The 27,343-nt window shown below is 39.0% G+C and overlaps 1 protein-coding gene and 1 pseudogene across 2 annotated transcripts in view; one reads left to right on the forward strand and one right to left on the reverse strand.

Annotated features, from left to right (window-relative positions):
- The window catches only part of LOC149212056 (MADS-box protein SOC1-like), a 322,613-nt gene extending 295,471 nt beyond the window's left edge, over positions 1–27,142 (forward strand). Inside the window, exons 6-7 of the mRNA XM_089391670.1 lie at positions 26,587–26,628; positions 26,728–27,142. Of these exons, the coding sequence (XP_089247796.1) occupies positions 26,587–26,628; positions 26,728–26,874 (189 nt within the window). The 3' untranslated portion in view covers positions 26,875–27,142. The remainder of the gene's footprint in view (positions 1–26,586; positions 26,629–26,727) is intronic.
- Positions 3,109–4,251, reverse strand: LOC149212057 (protein NRT1/ PTR FAMILY 7.1 pseudogene; annotated as a pseudogene). Its single transcript, XR_016250737.1, has 2 exons — positions 3,974–4,251; positions 3,109–3,759 (listed from the first exon to the last, which is right to left on the reverse strand). The product of XR_016250737.1 is annotated as a protein NRT1/ PTR FAMILY 7.1 pseudogene (transcript).
- Positions 27,143–27,343: the final 201 nt, after the last annotated feature.

Here is a 27,343-nt window from a genome sequence, read left to right on the forward strand (position 1 = left end):
GAAAAGAATTGGACCGCAACTTTTTCAGATTCCCAAATCTGATTTTCATGATTTTCTAGAGGTTGAAGAAAGTTAACTTCTTCAAAAGGATTATTGTCCGGATCTGATTGTTGGTGAAAGCCATTATATTCCATTCTGGTTCCATCAGTACTTGAAACAAGCTGTCTTGCATGAATCCTGTGGGTCACAAACCAATGGGTATGACCGCATCTCCTCATTGCATTTAGGAAAGTAACATCTTCTATTTCAATGAGATCTTTAAGACTTTTATACAAAACTCTAGTATGGAGTGAGCCAGGTGCAGAAAAACCATCAATCTTTAATCGGGTGAACTGATAGGGCATTGTAAGGATAGCACTAAGACCGTAGATCTTCCACCAATCTTCAAACCAATTAGGGAGAGGATCTTCTTGATTCATTCTTGCTGTTGGCCAATCTTCATAGCTAAAGTCAAATTGGAGATGATAGAAGAAATTGGATGAGATATTTTCTAAATTCATCATTTGGTAGAAGGCAAACTTCTGTCTTTCTGGATCAAAATTAGTTCTTCTAAAAGGATTGTTGAACTTTTTAATTGTTAGTCTGCAATTTCCAATTCTGTTATCATCTTCATAATAAATTTCATAAGAAATGTTTCCAATATGAGCCAAATAATCAAGTTCTTGAACGACCAGATCATTTTCAACTTCCAGATCATCCCAAGTCTAGAGATTAGGAATATCTTCTCTCCACCTTATTTCCTTTACTGAGTACCATTCATCATCATGATCAAATAGCATGGTACGACTGATATTGTTATATCTGACCCGTCCATGAGTGGTTTCTATTTCAACACAATCTTGGACTCTTCTTATGAAATTGCAGGATAAAGAGTGAATAGAATTTTTTTCCAAGAATTCCCTAGATAGCATGTCAGCAAAGGAATTCTTTGGGCCAGGGATGAATTCTATTTCAAACTTATACTGACTAAGTGTCATCATCCATCTTACCATTGCAGCATCTTCAAAATCACATTTTTGAATGGCAAACTTTAATGCCTAACAGTTAGTTTTTACTAAAAACTTTGTATAGATGACAAAGCCTTTGAACTTCTCAATTCCTAGACAGACTGCTCTGAGTTCCTTTTTGAGGCTTGACCCGTTTGTCTGAGTTGTAGACCATAATCCAGAGGCGAATTGGCAGATTTCTAGTGGTTCTTTCTTTTTCTCAAGGATTTTCTTGGCAAAAAACAGCTCCCCATCCAATATTACTGGCATCTGTCATGATTACCTTTTTCCAGTTTTCTTGTATTGGACTTAAACGCTGAATTCTGCGGATTCTTTTTTTGATCCTCTGAACAGCTTTAGTGCATTCTTCACTCCATGGGATAGGTTCTTTTTGTAGCCTTTGGTTCAAGGCTACATAATTAAGGCTTCCTAGAAACCTTTGAAACTGTGTTTTATCTAAAATTTCATCAGGTATATTATCAATAAAATCAAGACTCCTCTAGATTACCTGATAAGAGCCACACTGTATATTATATCCCAGAAAGTCTATCATTTTGTTGAATAACTTTATCTTTGATTCAAAAAGAACTATTCCTTTTTCTTTTACTCTTTGGAGAAACATCTTCAAATGCTTAATATGAGTAGGAATATCTTCTCAATGAATTAAAATATCATCAATGTATTTCGAAAATCTTCCATACCCTCAAAGGTTTCATCCATGATGCGCTGAAAAGCTGAAGGGGCATTTATCAAAACAAAAGGCATTATCTTCCATTTGTCTATTGCCCTTTTTTAAACAACTACCAGTGAAACTGCAAGAATGCATAGAAAAGTGCAAAAATGCACTCGTACGGCAATTTAATGAGCACAAAGCTCTGAATTAAACTGAAATACCTAGATTAGCAAACGTGCGGGATAGGCAATATACTAAGGATGTTCCTCATCATAGAGCCTATAAAGTGTCGTAAAAGATGTCTTCCCGAAAATGCAAGTTACCTACAACATTTCATACAAGCAAGGGTTGGTCATGTTGCAGCGGTTAGGAAGCAAATATCTGCCATGGTATAGCACCCGATGAGCTCATCGAAACTAGAATGATAGACCCAAAACTAAAATGATATGATGAAAGATAAAAACTAAGAACAATAAAAACATCACATGCGAGTCAAAAGCGATATTTTAAGATAGAGATTAACACTGACGAGCAACAGTGAATTCCTGTTAGATGGAAAGTCTCGATCTTTGACATAGAGGCCAATATTCCGGTCTCAGCGATGACTATGACCAACATTCCACTCATGGACATCGGCTTTCAACCCGCTGGCGAGATCTACCGCTGAACTAGTGGGAATAAGCTAAGCGAGGGGGGCAGTAATCTTATCAGAACCAGAGTCATAGTGTTTGAGCCATAAGTTAAACTATTTTGCAACCTAATCGTATTTATAAATAAGTTGTTAAACTTTTTTTTCATAAGAAAAATAAGCTTTCTTTTATACAAGGAAAACGAGTGTACATATACGTGGATCATGTCCTTTTTGTTCATCCTGAATTTGTGGATAAACAGAGTTTTTACCTATACTCATTCTATAAACAAAAGTGAAAAAATTCTAGAATACTGTATGTTTCAAAATACAATTGGCTTTTTACATTTTTAATTTAAACAAGGGAAGCTGCGAGGCAGCAAGTCCCTGCATTGAGTGGGGTAGTTGCTCAAACAAACAATTGACGTTTGCCGGCGCGTTATTTACTTGATTTAGACTGTAATGTTGAATCCTGTGTTCAATTCCTTATGGAAATAAGAGAAAAACCAGCGTAAGGTACAATACTTATCATAGACACACAGAGGCGGTGAACTGAATAATGAGAGGAACAGAAAAGGTGCTTAAATTCTTAAATTCCCTAGCGTATTTAGATTGGGCAAAACCAGCATAAGGTACAATACTTATCATAGAGACACAGAGGCGGTGAACTGAATAATGAGAGGAACAGAAAAGGTGCTTAAATTCCCTAGCATATTCAGATTGGGGTTACGCATATACAGACCTTAATCCTTCACTGTGCAGTATCTTTTGGCATCAGCTGATTCCACCTTCTGTACTGGGCAGCTCGTAAAGGTCCTTATGAGGCGGTGAACTGAATAATGAGAGGAACAGAAAAGGTGCTTAAATTCCCTAGCATATTTAGATTGGGGTTACGCATATACAGACCTTAATCCTTCACTGTGCAGTATCTTTCGGCATCCGCTGATTCCACTTTCTGTACTGGGCAGCTCGTAAAGGTCCTTATGAGCATTTGATGGGCGTTTCAACCTCCATTTCAGAATCGCTGCCACAAATACTAGGGCGAAACGCGGCAGTGGGTTACCTCCAGGCATGCGATGTCGATAAGTGGGCGTTCCTGCTAGAAATAACAGCGTGGACAATCCCGCTGCTAAAGCAGACAACCAGAATCCTAATACCCACAAGCCATTGTTTTCAAAGTAGACCAGTATTGTGTTAGAGAAAAGAGAACCAAGATTAAGGGCAAGGTAGAACCAGCTGAAGAAAGCTATTTTGGAGGGTCTTTCCGTGTCATCTTCTTCATCAAATTGGTCTGCACCAAACGTCGCTATCAAGGGCTGGTATCCTCCGTTTCCTAAAGCCACAAGGTAGATTGATAAATAGAACACTCCAATCCCCATTGTTGATGGAGATTGGCAACTCAAGCTTCCGTCTCCACAGTTAGTAGGCTTCACTAAGATCAGCTGAGATGATAATGCCAAAAGCACCAAACCCTGTTTGCCAGAGAACATAATTTAGTCTCTACTTCTTCATAGATCAATACCATTAAATACTGTTAAGAGAATTTTAATAGTTTTACAGGCTTACAAAAGAATGAGTCCAGCCAAAACAGCACTCAACCCCCTTAAATGCTTGACGTATCTGTCTGGAAATGTATCAGGCAGTTCCAGGCACATTAGTGAGCAAAAAGGTAAGAATTTGACTCACCACTACAAAAATGATGAGAAACAGAGTGCATGTCCGATAGAGTCCCAGGTATGAATCACTAACAAATACCCCAAGAAAATATATAAACAGTTCCAGTCCACTTGCTCACATTCCAGTCCACTTGCTCACATTACTTGCTGCCGATGCATTGCTCTGATGAAGCACTCTCGTCAAGAATAGAACCAGGTTTACACCCACCCCAAAGAACGCAAGCGTTGCCAATCCTTGATTAACTATTTTACATGGACAAGCAGTACAAGTAGTCAGAATACAGAATAATTAAACTTGTCTTTCAGCGATCTCACAATAACGAGTTATTTTTGTGGAGCAGAATTCGAGATACCACACCATGTAGTTCACAATAAAAAGTACATATACATTTGCAAGTACAAGAACCGGAACATAGATATAAAGATTATTAAATATTCATGAAAATCTCAATATATGGCACAGGAAACCTCTTACACAGAACATACAGAATACAGTTCGTTATCTCAACTGATATTCAAAGAACAAATAAAATAAAGATGCAGGCAATCCTGAGTGTATGCAATTGTTACGACGCCTGATGTGTGGTAAACAAGAAACCATATTGCCAATAGAACAAACGCTGCAAGCAGTATCCCGCCCTCCTGTCCAACAACTAAATTGTGGTTTAATCTTTTTATTAAGACACGGCCAGCCGGGTTTTTGGCCCCACCGCGAGAGACAAGCCAAGAGTGACAGAAACCTGTTTGAACATAAAAAGGTCGAAAATACATTTCAAATTTTAAGAGCGATGTAATAGTTGGTACTTTGAAAATTATAAATTTATAAAAATAAAATAACTTCAAAATTTAAAAGCAAAAACTTCCAAAAACCTTGGACGTAAAAGCCTACTATACCCGATCGATCAATAGTTTTAATTGCTTTTAATTATCATTTGTGACCATAATATTTAGGAATTTGAAAGGATACAAATTTAAAATTATTTAAAAAATATAAATGTTTGGTTTAAAATTTACAGCCGCTTCCCTGTCACGTTGCAAATTCAAATCTGGTAGTGGAGCGGATGGAAAGCTGGTTGTCCTTCCCAAGAAGTTATCAAACAAGAGACGCGGTGTTCGATAATTGGACTGATATTCAAAGAATAAAGAAAATAAAGATGCAGGCAAGTATATGCAATTGTTACGACGGCGGCCTGAAGTGTGGTAAACAAGAAACCGTATTGCTAATAGAACATACGCTACAACCAATATCTCGCCAGCAGGGATATAGTTTAAATATTCATGTTTCATAATAATTTTTTTATTAAGAGAAGGCCAGCAGGGTTTTTGCCCCTGCACGAGAGACAAGCCAGGTGGTTGAACATAACGCATAATGCATGATCGACAAGTACCATTCTATGTTAATCTTGCGTGTTGGATAGCCGAGCGAAAAAACTTAGAAGCTTGGTTAGTACCTGCAGTAGCAGCGAGCATGAGCTGAGGTTCTTTCGGCTGTCATGAAAACCTGGAGGAGCCATAGTGCTAGTTTTGCTGTTGGTAGTGTAGAAATACTGTCATGTGGAATGCTGCTATTCATTCTAACTTGAATGAAGGAAGCTCGAAGGATAGCATAGTTGGTTATTTACCCCCGACGCGAAGGGAAGCTACCTCTGCTATAAGCTCTTTAACAAGCTATAAAACTAAAAGGGATGCTGTGGGCTTGGATGCCTCCTCTCTCGCTGGCTTTGTTCCTGTATTTTCCACCTAGGTTGCTCTTGTCTCTACCATTGGATGCAGTTATGGGTGCATTTGATCGAGATGGAGATCCAGTTTCTGCGGTTGATTATGCAAAAGGTGATTCAGTAGATTCTATAGATGCAGAAGTTGGAGCAACACGAAAGGCAAGGTCAAAAGCAGCGGAAGCTTATCCACCACCAGCAGTCTCTAAGGCAAAGGAATTACATATATAGACCAGCGCTATCCGGTTTAGTAGGGTTATGCGCTGTGCTATCTGTTTTGCGTGCTTAAGAAAGTGATTTAGTTTCAAAAGTGGAAATTCCAAGCACGGATTCAGTTGATTTAGCAAAAGATCCAATCCCACCAGACGCAGATGCGAGGCTATTAGTTTCACCACCCATTGAATAAGCAGAATCTGCTCCGAAGATTTGGAATACCTTCTGCAAGGATAGCGTGGCTGGTTATTTTAGCTAGAAGTCGATGAATACCAAATTTTTTGTTGCTAATAGTATGATGAAGGGCTCCGTCGTTTGGCTGTAATCCTGTGAGCTGTTGGAGCAATTGAGGCCACGGAATACCTTCTGCAAGGATAGCGTGGCTGGTTATTTTAGCTAGAAGTCGATGAATACCAAATTTTTTGTTGCTAATAGTATGATGAAGGGCTCCGTCGTTTGGCTGTAATCCTGTGAGTTGTTGGAGCAATTGAGGCCACCAGAATAAGAATTTCTTTCGATTTTGCGTAAGCATTTTTGGCTTTTCAGCAACTTTCTCTATTTTGAGTAGGCATTCAATGGTAATCAATACAATAGAGATAACAGTAATGGGATTCACACTACTTAGATAAGAGTAGTATTACCATATGTAGAAGCTTGATACACGAAAGAGACGTGTGCCCCGGCGCCTCCCTCTATCTATTGTCTCGACACCTACGAAATCTTTATTAGAAACCTGGCCTTTAGGTGTTGAACTTTTTCCCTAGACATTGCCCTTATACACTAACAACGATGTGCTCCAGGGGGACGCTTATGAATTTTGGGTTACTACCAGTAGAGCTACACTTTTGCAGTGGGCACGCAGGAAGCTTGATACAGATTGAACAAAAACTTTTCATTGGTTGAATAACTGAGCTATGCCATGGAGGAAGTCTTTCTTTGAGCATGCCGTGGAAGAAATACTACCTTTGCTGCTGCCTTGGCTAAGCTGCTTGCCTGAAGCTCTGTTCATATCACGCAAGAAAGAAATAACCTATTGGCTCTGGCTAGATGAGGTACTTGCGTCACCATAATTGTTGATGGGGTATTAGCTATCGATCCTATAACACCATCGGCCGTTCTGTCATCTTCATTTGCATTGAGCCGGAATTGAGCCGGATATTAGGGATGAAGCACCCGCTATTCCAGGGAATGGCTTCAAATTTTGTAAAGGGTTCACTTACAGAAACGCAAATACAACACGCCATCAAAGAATGCAGCGTGTGTGGAGATTTGGGCATTGAGAAAGAACTCTTTCAGTGCGAAAGATGTTTATATCGCCGTCAACATAGGTTATATTTCAGAAATTCATTTCTAGTTTCAATATCTTTCTATAGTAGTAATAGGCGTGTTAGTCTTTTGACATCTGTCAACAGCGCCAAGTATCTAACCGACAATGGTTTCTGAAAAACAGTTCATATATTGAAAGTCGATTTCCCTAATAAACTAGACTAGGTTTTCTGCAAACTCTGAATGAGTGTTTCTGCCACATCCAGATACTGCAGTAAACTGTATGGATATGGAGAATTGAAAGAGTTGATCTGTGACTGGTGTCTGCATGAACAAGAAAGCAGCTGCACGAGAGACAGAAACACGAGGCAAATGAGGACTGCACAATATATTTCAAGAGAGGAGCCAACGGATTTAAAACCAAATTCAGACAACGAAAAAGCCAAAGGCAGGGGCTCAGGGCACAATGTGGAATGCGTTAATCAACCTCCAGCAACAACAATAGGTAACCGTGAAAATCCACAACATTCTTCCCAGCGGAAAGGAATGATGGGAGAGAAAGATAAGATTAGAAAACAGTGATTTAGATATAGGTCTCTTGCAAAGCTTCTTCAGTGGCCTTGCGTCCATCCATGTTCGACCAACACTCGCTTTGTTCCTCCCTCCGCCTGAAGACCATCCACCTTCCGCTGGCAATAAGAACTAGTTAGTCCCTATGCTTGGTGCCTGGTTCATCCGGTGAGTTCTCTACCTATTCAAGTGAATGAATTTGAATTTTATTGCAGCTCTTTAAGAAAAGAAAAATTAATATTGTTAATGCACAGTAGAGAGGAAAGTTGGCACTTGTTACATGCCCACAAAAGGCATCGATGTGGTGGCAGACGTACATGTAGCGGTGGCAGGCGTAGATGCGGTAGCAGGGTACATATGCGATTGTATTGTAGCACTGGTACATGCAATAGTGGTACATGTGCTTTAACATAAAATGTTTAAGACTTAATGCTAATATTAATTCATATCGTTTCAAATGGTGGTTTAATATCTATTTTACCCTAAGCTTTGGCCTCATATGCCTCGATATGAGGCCAAATAAGACTGTGAAAATTGAAACTGAAATTTCATTGGCCGTAAAAATGCGACTCAAAAAAAACATTAAGCTATAAGTCATATAAGTCATACAAAATCACACAAAGTAATGCTAAAGTGAGAAATTTCGATTACTATAGTCCCTGGCCATTGCCAGATGGCAGGGACTAAAAATCATGATAACTCTAGTTAATCAAAATATAAGATATATCGATTAGGAAATAGGTATGCTGCGGGAATCAACTCTAGTGTCTTGCTGGTAAGAAGCATACTGGATGACCCCATGAAAGCAAGACACGCCTATTTTGGAGAGCGTGTTTTCTATCGTATTTTGCTACCGGTATAGGTGATCATCAGAGATTCGTTGAAAAGAACGCCCTATAGATGAAATGTGCTTCATCATAGATCAAATACTCTTCATCTAGTGGGACATCGATGGTGGTCGAAAGCAATGAGCCTTTTGATCCAATCGATGTAGACTTTTGAGTTTCCAAATACCTGTATGTTTTTGATGTTGAGGCATTGTGCGAAGAAAAATAAATCCTAAAGAGCAATGATTTTTAAGCGATTGTTCGTGCCCCTGCCTCCCTCTTACCAAAAATGAAGATAATGTTCCGATTCTTTAACAATGAGATCTCCACATCCACAATGATTGTTATTATATGTGCCATCAAAAAAACCTGCGGGTAACTTTTGCCACACATCCTATTTGAATATCTGTCTCTGTTTGATATCCCATTTCTTGGGTCCAATCTCAGAGAAGTATGCCACGATCCCCAATACAGTGTGTCTGATATCTACTTTCTTATACTCAAATATCCTTCTATTTCTAAGATTCCAGATGCCCCATATTACAGTGTGTCTGATATCTACTTTCTTATACTCAAATATCCTTCTATTTCTAAGATTCCAGATGCCCCATATAATGTAAAATGGTAAGGAGCAGAATTTTTGATGTGATGTGAACCAAAGCTTGAAACATGCCTCTAGGTTGTGGTGTGTCCACTTCCCATAGATCTCAAAAATATTGAGAACAAAGAGCCAGATTTTTGATGCAATAGGACAGTTAAAAAGTAAGACACATCCTCCCAGTTTTGCATCTGCGAGAGAAATTTCCTCAAGTGAGTATTTTATCTGTTGGCATTATGATTCAGGTGTTGTCCTTGATGGCAAACCCATTCAGGTGATAAATCAAGAAGGACGCAGGAAATATGTTCAGCAAGTGCGTCCCCGCAGGTATACCATACAGAACCCGCGTCCAGGGACGCAGGCCAGCCGTTCAGGAGGTGCGTCCGCCCAGTGCACACATTTCAAGGCAGAGAAAAGCACGTGGGGGTTTCTTGTGTGGTATCTAGCCGACGGTTTTGTGTTTCTATGGTGTCGGCTCGTGGTTTTGTTCCATGTTTTGGGGAGAAGCTTGCCTATATAAAGCAAAGGAGTTCATTTAGATTATGCATCATCTTGGTTGAATATCTTTTGGTGAGATCTAGTCCAGATCTATGAAGGCGAATCTTCTAATGGACTGTGATCTCTATGGCGCATGATTAGATCTGTGGATCTGAGTGTTTGGGTTGGTTCTGAAGTCCTCATATCTTTTATATCTGAAGGGACGCAGGTTCAGTGAAGGGAAAGTGCGCCGGGACGCAGTACAGTAAAGGCTTAGGTGCGTCTCGGAGGCAAAGGACGCGGCGCGACTGTGTTATTGGGTGCGTCTCTGAAGCAAAAGACGCGGCGCGATAGTGTTTCTGGGTGCGCCGGTCGCAGCAAAGCATAGAGGAACAGTGCGTCGGCACGCAGAACAGTGGAAGGTAGACTGCGTCCAGTCGCAGGTCACAGAAAGAAAATATGCGTCCCTGTCTTAAGATGATCTGTTGACTGTATATTTCTGTTCATAAGGTGTTCTGGGTTATTTCTGTAATTCCTGATCTGATATCTGTAGTGGACTGTATCTGTTGTATACTTGTTGATCATTTGATTCTTCATGAAAAGAAATAGGGGGTTGTAGCTCCCTTCCAGGAGAGACTGGAAAACGAGAGAGAGTTGTAGCTCTCTGCAGGTTGCAGCCTGCGTGCTGGTAAAGGACTGCACCAGTACAAAATCATTGTAAAAAGAATTTCTTGAAAGAAGATAGAGACATATTGCAGCAGGTGGTTTTCTCCCGCATTGGGTTTCCACCTTACATCTTGTGTTCTTTGGTGTGACTATTTATTTTCTTTATTCATGCTCATTATTTTATGGTACTAATTCAAAAGATCAAATAAGGAAGATTTGGTAAATTGCTTGATAATACTGATTCACCCCCCCTCTCAGTATTATTTCCAACAATTGGTATCAGAGCAGGTCCTTCAGAAAAGCTTGATCGCTTGAAGGTAGATCGTTCATCATGAGCAACTACGAGAGAGAAGCATCAATCAGGCCACCAGTTTTTGATGGGACAAACTTCAATTATTGGAAGGTAAGAGTTACTGCATATCTTCAATCTCTTGGTACTGAAGTTTGGGACATTGTAGAAACAGGCTATGCTTTTCCTTCAGCTACTCCTACAGATCCAGCTGAGAAAAAGAAGTATGAAACAAATGCAAAAGCAGTCAGTACTCTATTAGGAAGTATATCCCAAACAGAATTCATGAACGTAATGCACTTCAAATCAGCAAAAGAAATATGGGACAAAATGATCACAAGCTATGAAGGAGATGAACAGGTAAAACAAGCCAAACTTCAAACTCTCAGAATTCAATATGAGACTCTCAAGATGTATAATGATGAAAGTGTGGCTAATTATTTTCTTCGGGCAGATGAGATTGTAAATTGTATGAAAAATTTGGGTGAAGAAGTAAAGGAGTCTCTAGTAGTTCAAAAGATTCTAAGATCATTATCCCCCAAGTTTGAATCCAAAGTATCTGCAATAGAAGAAAAAGAAAATCTCCGTGTTCTTACTATGTCTCAGCTACATGGAATTCTAACTGCTTATGAAATGAGAAAGGGAGGACCATCAGACAGAAGGGAGGCTGCTTTTAAAGCATCAGGCAAAGAAGATTACTATGAAGCAAGCCATGATCCAGAAGAAGAGGAAGAAGAATCAAATTTTGTCAGAAATCTTCAAAGAGGTTCTGGAAGGTTCAGAGGTAAGCTACCTTTCAAATGCTTTGCTTGTGGAAGAGTAGGTCATTATGCTGCAAAATGCTCTTATAAGGATAAAGGAAAGGAACCAGTTAGATGGAACAAGAAACAAAGCGCAAATAAGAAAAGCTACTACACCCATGAAGATAGTGATGGCTTATCAAACAGTGATGAAGATGAACAAGGTAATAAATATAGGTTGTTAATGGCATTTGAAGATGATGATTATGAGGATGCTGTAGATGTGGATAACCTTTATGATGAAATTACTAGACTCAAGAGATGCATAGAAGAAAAGAACATGATTATTGATACTCTACAATTCCAAATTGATGAAAAGGAAAAACATCTTGAAAAATTAGAAGGTGAAATTGTTGGTCTTAGAAAAGAAATTGAAAAAACAAAAACTATTAATCTCAAGTTTGTCAAAGGATCTGAAACTTTGGATGAGATTATCAGTGTGCAGCGGTCTCCACTAAATAAGATAGGTTTGGGCTATAATGGAGAAACTTCTCAAGCATCCACTTCAAAAAGTTATCTTGATGCAGCAAGAAGAAATGAGCAAGAGCACAAGGAAGATCATCAGGTAAAGCAGGGACAAATGTCAAGCAGAAACTATCAGGGGCAATCCAGCTTAAGGGTGAACAAAAGCCACAACCAGCCACAGGGAAAATCTTCTCAATTTGGTTCAAGAATAGATGAAAATAGAAATTACAATCAGTTGGCTGGTAGATCCAATAATCGCAGAAGCTTCTTCAATGGACAATGCTTTTCTTGCCATAACTTTGGTCACAAAGCAGCTCAATGTGTTGCGTATAAAACAATCATGACTAGGGAAGCTCAAAAACAAAGAAGTATGACAGGGATTACAAAAAGGACCTATAACAACTTTTCAGCTCTTGAAAATGAAGTTGAATGTTCTATTTGCAATAATTTTGGACATAAAGACTTTGAATGCAGAAGCAGGTTTCCGGAAAGAAAGGTACAAGAGCAGAAAAAGGAACAAGCCTCAGGCGCCAAAACATGGAGAATAAAGGAACCTCAAACAGAAAGATGTGGGATAGCATTTTATGCAGAAGGACAAGAAAATCTATGGTACATTGACAGTGGATGTTCGAAGCATATGACAGGTGATAAAGAAAAACTTGAGTCTTATTCTAATTTAGAAAAGGGAAAGAAAGTCTCTTTTGGAAATGATACTCCTGCAACTATAAAAGGAAAAGGTATTGCTCCTTTAAAAGAAGATGTTAAGGCTGGAAATGTTTTGTTTGTTGATGGATTGAAGCATAATCTACTAAGTGTCAGCCAGATGTGTGATCAAAGAACCGAGGTTATATTCAGATCAAATGGATGCCTTGTTCGTGATCTTGATACAGGTAAAACAGTTCTCAAAGGAAAGAGAACTCCAAATAATCTATACATATTTGATGAAGGACAACAACAATGCTATCTAAGCAAGAATGAAGAGCACTGGTTATGGCATCGAAGGTTGGGACATCTAAGCTTCTCACAAATAAGGAAAGCTTGCAAATATCAGGCAGTTCGCGATCTTCCAGATATCAAAATTCCTGACAACACCATATGCAGATCATGTCAGTTTGGAAAACAAACCAGAACTAACTTTCCAGAGAAAGAAGGATCAGCCAGCATGCCTCTTGAGCTAGTACATACAGATGTATGTGGACCATTCAGAAAAAGAACACCTAGAGGAGAGGAATACTTGATATTATTTATTGACGATTTCTCCAGGTTTGTTTGGTTAGGTCTTATGAAGCACAAAGATGAAGCATTCGAAAAATTCAAAACCTTCAAAGCCTTGGCTGAAAATGAATCAGGTCACAAAATTAAGTGCCTCAGATCTGACAGAGGTGGGGAATTTACTTCAAATGAATTTTTCGATTTCTGTGATGAACATGGGATAAGGAGAGAATTCTCTACAGCTAGAACGCCTCAGCAAAATGGAGTTGTTGAAAGAATGAACAGAACAATCCAACAAATGGCTCGTGCTATGCTTGATGAATCAGGAACCCCCGCAACCTTCTGGGGTGAGGCTGCACATACTGCGGTTATTATTCTCAACAAGACAAATGTCCGGGTGAACAGCACTCAAACCCCTCATGAGCTCTGGAGTGGTAAAACTCCTTCGGTAAAGCACTTCAAAATATTTGGGAGCAAATGCTATATCAAGAATACTGAGGAGCAGCTTGGCAAACTTGATCCTAGAGCAGATGAAGGCATTCTTCTTGGCTATTCTCCACATAGCAAAGCATACAAATGCTACAATAAAAGACTTGGCAGAATTGTTGACAGCATTGATGTAGTGGTTGATGAAAAGGGATATATTCCTAGGCAAATACATCGTGAAGACATCGAAGAAGATGAGAGCTACCCTCAAAGACAGAATGATGAAGAAGAAGAACCTCAAGAAGAATCTCAAGAAGAACCTCACGAAGAAGCAGAAGAACGGACAAGAATAGAAGAAAAGACTCCATCCAGATATGTTCAGAAGAACCATCCAGAATCTCAGATCATGGGACAAAAGGAAGCAGGTATACAAACTAGAAGAACTGTTGCAGAAGCTTCAAGCTATTTGGCATTACTTTCCTCCACCGAACCACAAAATGTGAAAGAGGCATGCAAAGATGAATGTTGGGTGAAAGCAATGGATGAAGAACTTGAGCAAATCGAAAAGAACAACACTTGGGAGCTGGTTCCTAGACCAAAAGATAAGAATGTTATTGGAACAAAATGGGTCTTCAAAAATAAATTGAATGAAAATGGAGAAGTAATTAGAAACAAAGCCAGACTCGTCTGTAAAGGGTATGCGCAGCAAGAAGGAATAGACTTTGAAGAAACTTTTGCTCCTGTTGCAAGACTTGAGGCCATCCGAATGTTCCTTGCTCTCTCAAGTTTTCAGAACTTCAAAGTATTTCAAATGGATGTGAAATCAGCCTTTTTGAATGGAGACTTGGAAGAAGAAGTGTACATTGAACAGCCAGATGGGTTCATTCTTGGAAATGATCCAAATCTTGTATGCCGATTGAAAAAGGCTCTCTATGGTCTCAAACAAGCTCCAAGGGCTTGGTACTACCGGTTGGACAAATATCTTCATCAACAAGGTTTCTTAAAAGGTTCAGCAGATAGCAATCTGTATATAAAAGTTGAAAATGACAAATTGCTAATACTTGTTGTGTATGTAGATGACATTATTTTTGGCAGCAATGAAGAAGCTATGAGTCAAAGCTTTGCCTCAGTCATGCAGAAAGAATTTGAAATGTCCTTGCTAGGAGAACTGACATATTTCCTTGGTTTGCAAATCCAACAGAAGGAAGGAGGAATCTTTTTATCTCAAACCAAGTATCTCAAGCAGATTTTGAAGAAATATGGCATGGAAGATGCAAAACCAGTATGTACACCCATGGTCACAGGATGTAGTCTCAGTGCAAATGATGAATCTGCAGCAGTACATCAACCAAGCTACAGATCTATGATTGGAAGTTTACTATATTTGACAGGTACCCGACCAGACATCATGCATGCAGTTGGAATAGTTGGAAGATTTCAGGCAAATCCGAAGGAGACTAATCTTCAAGCAGTGAAGAGAATTTTCAAATATCTTCAAGGGACTCAAAATTATGGCTTATGGTATCCTAGAGATACAGATCTTACTCTTCATGCCTATACAGATGCAGATTGGGCCGGAAGCGTGGATGACAGGAAAAGCACAAGTGGTGGTGCGTTCTTTATGGGTCCCAGACTGGTCTCTTGGTTCAGCAAGAAACAGAGTTCAATTGCCTTGTCTACAGATGAAGCAGAATATGTTGCTGCTGCATCTTGTTGCACCCAACTCCTTTGGATGATGCAGAATTTGCAGGATTATCAAATCACTTGTACTCCTCCAATCCCTATCTTATGTGACAACACAAGTGCAATCAGCATCTCAAAGAATCCGGTTATGCATTCAAAAACCAAGCACATACCAATCAAGTACCATTTTCTCCGGGAACAAGTACTTGAACAGAACGTCAAGTTGGAGTATGTTCCTTCTAAGGAACAAGTTGCTGATATTTTCACCAAACCGTTGCCCAGGGACACTTTTGAATACCTCAGGCAAAAGCTGGGGGTTGTTGATGCATCATCTTACTGTTGATCATCTTCCTATTGGTGGTATAGGCTCAGGGGGAGCACATAATGCATTGTTGGCATTATGGAGAAGGAGATCTTGGAAATAGCTGCAATATGTCTCTATCTCCTTCATGATGGATTTCTGGTTACAGATCTGGAGATGCATGAGCATAGGGGGAGCATACCCTTTGCCCTTGATGTCAAAGGGGGAGAATGAAGCTGAAGATTATGTGGTTGCCATCAAGTCCAAAGGGGGAGATTGTTGGCATTATGATTCAGGTGTTGTCCTTGATGGCAAACCCATTCAGGTGATAAATCAAGAAGGACGCAGGAAATATGTTCAGCAAGTGCGTCCCCGCAGGTATACCATACAGAACCCGCGTCCAGGGACGCAGGCCAGCCGTTCAGGAGGTGCGTCCGCCCAGTGCACACATTTCAAGGCAGAGAAAAGCACGTGGGGGTTTCTTGTGTGGTATCTAGCCGACGGTTTTGTGTTTCTATGGTGTCGGCTCGTGGTTTTGTTCCATGTTTTGGGGAGAAGCTTGCCTATATAAAGCAAAGGAGTTCATTTGGATTATGCATCATCTTGGTTGAATATCTTTTGGTGAGATCTAGTCCAGATCTATGAAGGCGAATCTTCTAATGGACTGTGATCTCTATGGCGCATGATTAGATCTGTGGATCTGAGTGTTTGGGTTGGTTCTGAAGTCCTCATATCTTTTATATCTGAAGGGACGCAGGTTCAGTGAAGGGAAAGTGCGCCGGGACGCAGTACAGTAAAGGCTCAGGTGCGTCTCGGAGGCAAAGGACGCGGCGCGACTGTGTTATTGGGTGCGTCTCTGAAGCAAAAGACGCGGCGCGATAGTGTTTCTGGGTGCGCCGGTCGCAGCAAAGCATAGAGGAACAGTGCGTCGGCACGCAGAACAGTGGAAGGTAGACTGCGTCCAGTCGCAGGTCACAGAAAGAAAATATGCGTCCCTGTCTTAAGATGATCTGTTGACTGTATATTTCTGTTCATAAGGTGTTCTGGGTTATTTCTGTAATTCCTGATCTGATATCTGTAGTGGACTGTATCTGTTGTATACTTGTTGATCATTTGATTCTTCATGAAAAGAAGTAGGGGGTTGTAGCTCCCTTCCAGGAGAGACTGGAAAACGAGAGAGAGTTGTAGCTCTCTGCAGGTTGCAGCCTGCGTGCTGGTAAAGGACTGCACCAGTACAAAATCATTGTAAAAAGAATTTCTTGAAAGAAGATAGAGACATATTGCAGCAGGTGGTTTTCTCCCGCATTGGGTTTCCACCTTACATCTTGTGTTCTTTGGTGTGACTATCTATTTTCTTTATTCATGCTCATTATTTTATGGTACTAATTCAAAAGATCAAATAAGGAAGATTTGGTAAATTGCTTGATAATACTGATTCACCCCCCCTCTCAGTATTATTTCCAACATTATCGTGGAAGGCCAACTAGTGAAAACATTTAAGTTTCAATGGAATCTCCCACTTCCATATCTTGTGTAGCTAATGTGGTACTTTAGCAATAAGAGTTGAGTTAGAGATGAACTTATAAATTTTGCTGACAACAATATGGTTCTGATTGAGCCAATGTGGTAGAGCAACAAGAGTTGAGTTAGAGATGAACTTATAAATTTGGCTGACAGCAATATGGTTCTGATTGGTTTTCCCGACCTCGGTCAATTTGTCTTCCTTTTCAATGTTTTGAATCCCAGCAGCCTCAACCTGTCTGATGTATAGGTCCCATTCTGTAGCCAATGTACCAGAGAGATCAATGTCTACAACCCGAATCCAAGATTGGATGTAAGGAGATGTAGTTCTATGGGATACAATATGAGATATAGAGTACATACCTCTACCGTGCAGATGTTGAAGAAGAGGAGCCGACCGATTGATAATCATATTAGTAGTAATTTTACTATATAAGGATGTAGTTAATGGTTTAATTATATATGAGATTTACAGCAGGTTTGAGCTCACACAATGGTTGTGTTTTTCTTCATAATTATGTTGGCTTATCAGTTGGCTTAAAGAAGCCATTTCATATTCAACAAATGGTATCGGAGCAGGTAAAATTGTTTTGGGTTAAAGTTTTATTGTTGGAATTTTGCCAAAATTAATCATGTTGAATTTTAACCAGATGCCAGTTCTAGAATTTGATGGGAATGATTATGATTATTGGTGCATTAAGATGCTAACCTTTTTGATTGGAAAAGATTTGTGGGAGATTGTTGAATCAGGTTACGAGGAGCCAACTTATTGGAATTCCCTTACAACGAATAAAAGAACAACGAGAAAGGAAGCAAGGAAGAAGAATGCTCAAGCTTTGTTTCACATTCAGATAGCGCTTGATGAGAGCTTATTTCCAAGAATATCAGGAGCAAAAACTGCCAAAGATGCCTCGGAGACTCTACAAGAAGCTTACCAAGGTAGTGATTGAGTTAAGGTGATCAAGCTTCAGAGATTGAAGCGAGAGTTCGAGAATTTGAAGATGCAAGATGCTGAAAGTGTGAGTGATTATTGTGTGAGAGACAAAGATGTGGTCAATAAAATGGCTACACTTGGAGAAATTGTAAGTAATGAAGTTTTAATTAAAAAGGTATTGAGATCTTTAACACATAGATGGAATCATGTTGCCATAATCATGGAAGAAATTAAGGATTTGACAAAACTACAATTTGATCAATTGGTTGGATCGTTGATGTCTCGTGAAGAAAGATTGAAGGACACTTTTGAAGGTGTAGAGAAAGCTTTTTCCTCTAAATTACAAATTACAAAGAATGAAAATGCAAGCAACAATAGTGCCAAAAGCAATCAAGGTCAAGGTAAATGGCAAAGCCAAAATTCTTCAAGAGGTAGAGGAAGGGGTGGTTCAAGTGGAAGGGGTAGTTTCAGAGGAAGAGGTAAAGCCACTTTGAAAGAATGCAGATGGAAAGAAGGTAAAAATGCTAACTATGCTCAAGAAAATGGTGAGTATCCTCCAGATCACTTATTTTTATCTTATGCCAAAGGTGAAAATACTAGTAAAGATGTTTGGTACCTAGATTCTGGATGCTCTAACCATATGACAGGGAATGAGAAGTTGTTTTTAGCAAAGGATGGAAGTTTCAAATCCAAGATCCAGCTCAGTGATGATAAATCATTGGAGGTTACCGCCAAAGGAGCTATGGAGGTCCAAACAAAAGAAAGTATAAATAGTATTCATGACATTTATTATACTCCACAATTGAAGCATAATTTGTTGAGCGTTGGGCAGCTATGTGAGAAAAATTATGAAGTAGTCTTTGAAAATAAGACATGTACTATCTATGATAAGAATAAGGGAAATAGGGTGATCATTGTTGTGCCTATGACAATAAATAGGATGTTTCCCTTGAGGTTTGATGAACATAACAACAATCTTGCAAATATGACTTATTAGGATTCAAGTTGGTTATGGCATCTCAGGTATGGGCATTTAAATTTTCACAGTTTGAAGTTTCTAACCTCACATGCATTAGTTTCTGGTTTGCCCAAGGTAGAAGATCATAAGGAGGTTTGTGAAGGATGTGATAAAGGAAAGCATGCAAGGGAAAGGTTTCCAAAGGGCACTTCATGGAGGGCTCATCGCCCACTTCATCTTGTTCATTTAGACATATGTGGTCCTATGGAGACTAAGAGTTTGGGTAATTCATCATATTTCATCACTTTTATTGATGATTAATCACGAAATTGTTGGGTATATTTTTTGAAGGCCAAAAGTGAAGCCCTGGATACATTCAAGAAGTTCAAAGCCCTTGTAGAAAATGAGAAAGGGTGCAAGATCAAATGTTTGTGGACTGACCGTGGAGGAGAATTCAGCTCAAAAGCTTTCCAGAGTTATTGTGATATGAATGGCATCAGGACGCAACATACTACAACGTACACACCCCAACAGAATGACATCGCTGAAAGAAAGAATCATACTGTGGTTGAAATGGAAAGATGCATGTTACAAACTAAGGGGTTGAGCAATTCTTATTGGGTAAATGTAGTTGGTACAACAGTATACATCCTCAATCATAGCCCCACCAGTGCATTGGAAAAGATATCTCCTTATGAAGCTTGGTATGGAAAAAGGCCTAATGTTAATCATTTCAAAGTTTTTGGTTGTTTGGCTTATGTACATGTACCTGATCAAAATAAAAAAAGGTTAGATGCAAAGAGTGAGTTATGTATTTTTATTGGGTATAGTGAGACAAGCAAGGCTTATAAATTGTATAATCCTCTAAATAACAAGCTTATTGTCTCAAGAGATGTAATTTTTTATGAAGGGGGAATTTATGGTCATAAAAAGTGCCATGTTGAGAAGACAAAATCTGTTTTGAATGATGATATAATTGTTGATATTGATCATGAGCAACCAATTAATGTTTCTATAACTAGTGGATTAACTCTGTTGAAATATGGCAACAAGAGTATTCCAATTTAATTTGTCCTTGAATTAAATTGTGAGTTAAAATCGAATTTAGTCTTAACAGCTACTTGGAAATAATTAATTAATTCATTTTGAATTAATTAGTTGGAGAAATTCAAGTTAGAAGTCTTCTTGAAGTCATGCAAGGGTTATCCCTTAAATTAAGGAGATAAGATTGAGTTATATTTGAGTTGTAATTAGTTAACTCAGTTTACTGAGTTAAGTCCAATTAAATTAGTTCCAAACTGTTTGAGGAACTAATGGTGAGTTAATAGTCAGTTGATGCATGCATGCACTCAACTAATGTTACTCTAGTTAACTGAAGATTCCCTCATCAGAAACTCATGCATGTCTATTCTGAGAAAGACCCAGTTGAGATTAAAGTCAAGGACAATGTACTATCAGTTGCATGTGTTTTCTCAAAGAACAAACTCATGCATGCAGTCAAGGATTTATCCTTGAAGATTGCACAGTTTTAGAGGCTTGATCATCCACTTGGTAGGTGATCATCCACTTGGTAACAAGAGAGTCATCCACAAGGAACAACACAAGGAAATAGGAGCTTGGAGGGCAGAGAGGAAGGTTGGAGAGAAGCCAAGGTTACCTGTGAGCATCTGTGAGGATTGTATTGAGAGCTGGCTAGCTGTGAGAGCTAAGGCTTTGTATAATTCCTATGTATTTTCACCGTGTATGATAATACAGATAGTTGGGTTTTAGTTGAGGCCTTTTCAAAAATTATTTTCATGTGTATTGTGCGATTGATCCTTCTTCTTCTGGTTATATTGTTCAGCTCAATCTTTAAACTTCCGCAAATTGATAGTAGAAGTAGGTTATAGTATTCTGCTTCAAATTATATTGCATTATTGGGTTAACCTACATCAGATTTTCTACATGGTATCAGAGCGAGATTTGTAGAAATTTTCTACATGGAGCTGTGAACAGTATATTGAGAAGAGAATTCGAAGTATGAAGTTCGGGGTTGCAGGTGCAAATCGAATTCATATCATACTTCAAGGTTTGCCAATGGCATTCTATGGCTTGAAACTCGAGTATGCTTTGGAAGGTAGCTCGAATTACATAGCATGGAAAGATACAATGGAGGCTGTATTAGAAGACAATGGCTTGAAGGAATTCATTGATCAAGAAATCCCAAAGCCACTTTCAACTAATGCACAAGAGTTGGTTGAGTGGAAGAAGTGTGTGGCGAAAGTGAGATAGATCATCCTTGAGGGAGTTTGAGACCATATTGTCTCGAGTCTCCATGGGAAGGATACTCCATTTTCAATGTGGAAGACATTGAAGGACCTCTACCAGAACAGTAGTGACCAGAGGAAATTGGCACTCAAGGATAAGCTTCGAAGAATCAAGATGGAGAAGGGCGATACTATTTCCACATATCTGAACAAGTTCACCACCTGCAGAGATGAGCTTGGCAGTGTGGGAATAACTACTGTTGATGATGATATGGTGAGCGTCGCTCTCCTTGGCCTTCCAAAGAGTTGGAATAGCTACCAGGACTCTGGGAATGGAAGGGAGAAACTGTCGGGTTGGGAACGACTGTGGTCAGATGTCATGCAGGAGGAGATTGGGAGGAGCACACGAGATGGTTCTTCATCCAAGAATGATGATGAAGAAAATTTGGCCTCAGCAAGGCAAAGAAAGGGAAGGGGAAGGCTTCCCATTTCAAATCGAATTCTTCTCATGGAAGGAAGAAGGGTGACATGTCTAAAGTGAGATGCTTTAACCATCACAAGATGGGACATTATGCGACTAATTGCCCATCAAAGAAGTCCTAGAAGGGATCCTTGGAAGGATCAGAAGGTGAGGCATTAGCCTCTCAGTTCGAAATGGACTTTACCCTCATCGCATGGATGCATGGTGTCATCGATGATGGGTTGTGTCTGGTATCTTGACAGTGGAGCCTCATTCGACATGACTGGTGATAAAAATTTATTCAGTGCCTTGGAGGAGAAAGACCTCAAGATGTGCATAGAGATGGGTGACGACGGAAGGTATAGTGTTTTAGGAGTGGGCACAGTTGCTTTTCAGAGGGAACATGGAGCTCCTATCACCTTGACAGATGTGATGTATGTGTCTAGACTAAAGAAGAACTTGGTATTGGTCGCGATGTTGGAGGACAAAGGCTACGATGTTTTCTTCAGTAAAGGAAAGGCGTTCCTAAGACACATAGCCACAGGTCAGACCAAGAGGATAGGGATTCGGGTGAAGAATCTCTATAATCAGAGGTAGATGATTGTGCAGGATTGAGTACAAAAGCAGAATTGGCGAATTGTGGCACAGGCGGTTGTCCATTTTGCATCATGGGGCTTTGAAGATAATGTAGCAGATATCTATAGGACTTCCCAAAGGTAAACTTGAGCAATTTGACACATGCAAAGGTTGTACCTTGGGAAAGTACACTAAGTCTTCCTTTCATGATCGAGACAGTCGAGCAGAGGCTATCTTAGAGCGAGTTCACACTGATGTGTGTGGACCATTCTCGACGGCATCCACAGTGAAGCAAAGGTATTATGTGAATAGAAGCCCGCATCACATACTTGGGATGAAGACACCAAAGGAAGCTTTTTCCGGTAAGATACCAGATGTGGGTCACTTTAGGATCTTTGGCTCATAGGCATATTTCCATGTGACAAAGGATGCACGAAAGAAGCTTCAGCCGACAGTAGAGTTGGGGATGTTTGTGGGGTACATTGATACACCTCACAACTATTGGGTGTACTTGCCTACCAGTCGGAGGACTGTGGTTGGCAAAGATCCCAAGTTTGATGAGCAGAAGGCATGCGAGTTTCCCTTGGGAGGGAGCTCCAATTACAGGGTGTGGAGGAACTGTTGGTTCCTAAGGAAGACGAGCCTCAGATTGATGTGGAGCAGCCGCATGCAGAGGTTCTAGGAGTGGAGACTTCCACTCAAGCAGAGTCTTCCAGAGATGGACGGAAGCACACAAGAGAAGCTGACAGATTGTTGGAGGATGCGAGAGAGAATGTGGGAGCACCATCTTCTCAGTGCAAATAGAGGAGGTCACCTCAGAGGCACACTAGATACATGCCCTTGCTGGGGAATGTGTTGAGACCGAGCCATCTTCCTTTGAGGAAGCAGGGCAGCAGCCGATTCGGGTTCATGCTATGGTGGAGTATGACTCCATAGTTAATAACAATGTTTGGGACGTGGTTCCAAGACCGGAGAACAAGTCAGTGGTGAGTTTCCGTTGGCTTTATAAGGTAAAACAAGTTGCTGATTGTAGTGTGGAGAAGCATAAGGAAAGATTTGTTGCCTGTGGCTTTTCACAGGTCGAGAGGATCATTTTGCTACAATATATTTCAACAGAAGAGCAAGATGCTGATATTTTGACAAAGGCATTGTCAAAGTGTAAATTCGAGTTCCTTAGAGACAGGATCGGGGTGGCAGATAATCCCTTTCTTGTTGAGAGGGAGTGTTGAAATATGGCAGTAAGAATATGCCAATTTAATTTGTCCTTGAATTAAATTGTGAATTAAAATCTAATTTAGTCTTAACAGTTACTTGGAAATAATTTATGAATTCATTTTGAATTAATTAGTTGGAGAAATTCAAGTTAGAAGTCTCTTTGAAGTCATGCAAGGGTTATCCCTTAAATTAAGGAGATAAGATTGAGTTATATTTGAGTTGTAATTAGTTAAATCAGTTTACTGAGTTAAGTCCAGTTAAATTGGTTCCAAACTGTTTGAGGAACTAATGGTGAGTTAATAGTCAGTTAATGCATGCATGCACTCAACTAATGCTACTCCAGTTAAGTGAAGATTCCCTCATCAGAAACTCATGCATGTCTATTTTGAGAAAGACCCAATTGAGATTAAAATCAAGGACAGTGTACTATCAGTTGCATGTGTTTTCTCAAAGAGAAAACTCATGCATGTAGTCCAGGATTTATCCTTGAAGATTACATAGTTTTGGAGGCTTGATCATCCACTTGGTAATAAGAGAATCATCCACAAGGAACAACGCAAGGAAATAGGAGCTTGGAGGTCAGAGAAGAAGGCTGGAGAGAAGCCAAGATTGCCTATGAGCATCTATGAGGATTGTACTGAGAGCTGGCTAGCTGTGAAAGCTAAGGCGCTGTATAATTCCTATGTATTTCCACCGTGTATGAGAATACAGATTTATCTTAGGCTTTCCCCAAAAGTATTTTCATGTGTATTGTGTGATTGATTCTTCTTCTTTTGGTTGTATTGTTCAACTCGACCTTTAAGCCTCCGCAAATTGATAGTAGAAGTAGGTTACAGTATTTTGCTTTGATTTATATTGCATTATCAGGGTAAACTACATCAGATTTTCTACAAACTCGACCAAGTAGCCCTTCATCAATTTCTTCAACATCAAGTTCAAATCCAACTTCTTCTCCATGTTCTAAAAGGAAGGTAAGAAGATTGAGTGATATGTATCAGAGGAGTGCAAATGAAGCACATGAAGAAAACCCAATAGGTGAGATTGTCAATTTCGCTTTATGAGCGATCGCTGATTTTGAACCATCATGTTTTGAAGATGCATGTACTAATGAGGTTTGGATGCAAGCCAGGCAAGAAGAGATTGATTCCATTCAAAGGAATGACACTTGGAAGTTAACAGAGCTTCCACATGTCAAGAAAAACATTGGCACCAAATGGGTCTATAAGACTAAATTTAACAGTTATGGGAGTGTTGAAAGACACAAAACAAGATTAGTTGCTAAAGGATTCACATAGAAGTATGGAATTGATTATGAAGAGACATTTGCACCAGTAGCAAGACAAGAGACCATTAGAATGTTGATTTCATTAGCAGCTCAGAAAAAGTGGAGCATACATCATATGAATGTAAAAAGTGCCTTCTTGAATGGGTACTTAGAAGAGGAAGTATATGTGGAGCAGCCACAAGGTTTTGAAATCGAAGGAAAGGAGAATAATGTCTACAAGTTGAAGAAGGCTTTGCATGGTGTCAAGCAAGCACCAAGAGCGTGGTATGCTAGGATTGATGGATACTTTCAGGAAAATGGCTTCGAGAGAAGAAAGAGTGCCCTACCTTTTACTACAAATAATAAGGTATTGATATTTTAATCAGGAGTTTGTATGTTGATGATCTATTGTATATGGGTAGTAGTTCTAAGATGAATGATAAATTCAAAGTTGCTATGATGAATGAATTTGAAATGAAAGATCTAGGCATCATGAAATATTTTCTAGGAATGGAGGTTGATCAAAGTAAGGATGAGATTTTCATTTGTCAAACAAAGTATGCATAGGATATGCTAAATAAATTTGATATGCTTGATTGTAATCCATCCCCTACTCCAAGTGCTCATGGAGAGGTGTTATGTAGAGATGATGGTGCTGATTTAGTTGATGAGAAAGCTTACAAAAATATTGTGGGGAGCTTGGTATTTCTAACCCACACAAGGCCCGATATTACATATTCAGTTTCACTTGTTTCAAGGTATATGACAAATCCATGTAAAATACATATGAAGGCAGCCAAGAGGATTTTAAGGTATGTGAAAGGCACTCTAAATTTTGGTATTTATTACTACTCTTCTGAAAAGTTCAATCTTGTTGGATTTAGTGATTCAGATTGGGGAGGTAGTCTTGATGACCATAAGTCCAGATCTGGAAATTGTTTCTCTTTTGGTTCTGGTTTGATTAAATGGAGCTAAAAAAAACAAAGCACTGTTGCCCTCTCATCCACAGAAGCGGAGTATGTTGCAGTTACCTCAACAGGTACACACGCTATTTGGCTCAGAAAAATTTTGGAAGAGATTGGAGAAAAACAAATTCAGCCTATAGTGATTTATTGTGATAATGGAAGTGCCATCAAGTTAGCAAAGAATCTGGTTGTTCATAGCATGACAAAGCATTTTGACAACTTCATTCGAGAATTGTTGCAAAAGAAGGACAATGAATTGAAGCATATAAATACTCAGCAGCAGCTAACAGATATCTTCACCAAAGCAATTGCAGAAGCTCAGTTTTTGGCACTACTAGATAAGATAGTAAATCTTCATTAATCATTAATGGGGAGTGTTGGGAATAATGGTTAATTTGTTATGTAAATCGCTGACAATTTAGTCAGCGTATTTTGTGTTCTCTGTGCAAAATGAGGGCAGCAAATTATTAGGGAGGTCAGTGCTCAAAATTAGAAGATTGGTAGTGTCCGTAGATTTGTTTCAGAGTTGATTGCTAATCATATTAGTAATAATTTTACTATATAAGAATGTAATTAATGTTTTAATTATATATGAGACTTACAACAAGTTTAAGCTCACACAGTGGTTGTATTTTATTTGTTTCATTGTTTTTTTAATGTGTTTTTCTTCATAATTAGATTGATTTATCAGCTGGCTTAAAGAAGCCATTTCATATTGTACAAACCCACAATGTCTTGTTCATGTTTATAAATGTTTACTATAATCCATTTTTGTTTCTTATTATTTCTATTAAATTAGAATACCAACACATTAATGAATGGGTGTTTAGCATCGAAAAAAATAATATGAATTCGAAAAGCTATATATTTATCATAATTAAATAGCACTTACAATCAGAAGTAGAAAGTATTTGAATGGTTATTATATAAATTGAGCTCCTTTTAGTTTCTTCTTCTGATTCGGGTAAAATTGCAGGAACGTCTCTTAAGCGAGGAGAACGCCTTACTCAGTAAAAAGGTTACAAAAGCATTGAATAATTATTCTATTTGAGTTGTATTTAGTGTAAAATTTTCATTATAATTTATTTATTGTCATTGCCTTATACGTACTTTACAGTGGGTTGATCGTCAATCCGTGGACGGTTCCGGTTCAACATCATCTTCAATTGGATTGGGAAGCATCGAGCAGATCGAAGTTGAGACACAATTGGTTATAAGACCTCCAAATGCACAGGATCACTGTTCTGTAAATAGTGGCCATTGAAATTATTATTTGAACTGATCCTTGTTATCAAAGTTTTCTATGTGATCGAAATAGGTTGTAGTCCAGCCTCATTGTTTAGAAAAATTCAGAAAGACGCTCTCATCATTGGATATGGAATTTGAACTAAAAGCACGACACCAAGTCTTCCATTTCATCTTCATTTCAATAACCTGTGCAATAAACTTGCCCATTCTTATATTTTCATGATATAAATAAACATTACAATACGGTTGATATTGATATATATTTTTCTGGATTTCTGTGACCATGTATTATCTTGATCGTGATGTAATGTTATGTATTCTGACCGCATAAAACTTATCAAAATTAAATAAACAAACTATGAAGAAATAGTAAATCCGTTTTTTCTTCATTTTATTTTCTTTCCAAACTATCAGAGCTTATTAATCGATTTTTCGTTACTTTCCCTGGACTTGTTTTTTAAACCAAGAGTTTTGAATCGTTTTTG

The sequence above is a fragment of the Pinus tabuliformis genome, chromosome 1_1 (genome assembly GCF_031772625.1).
Source record: "Pinus tabuliformis cultivar Carrire ecotype Pingquan chromosome 1_1, CPIR1, whole genome shotgun sequence".
In the NCBI taxonomy this organism is placed as follows: Eukaryota; Viridiplantae; Streptophyta; class Pinopsida; order Pinales; family Pinaceae; genus Pinus; species Pinus tabuliformis.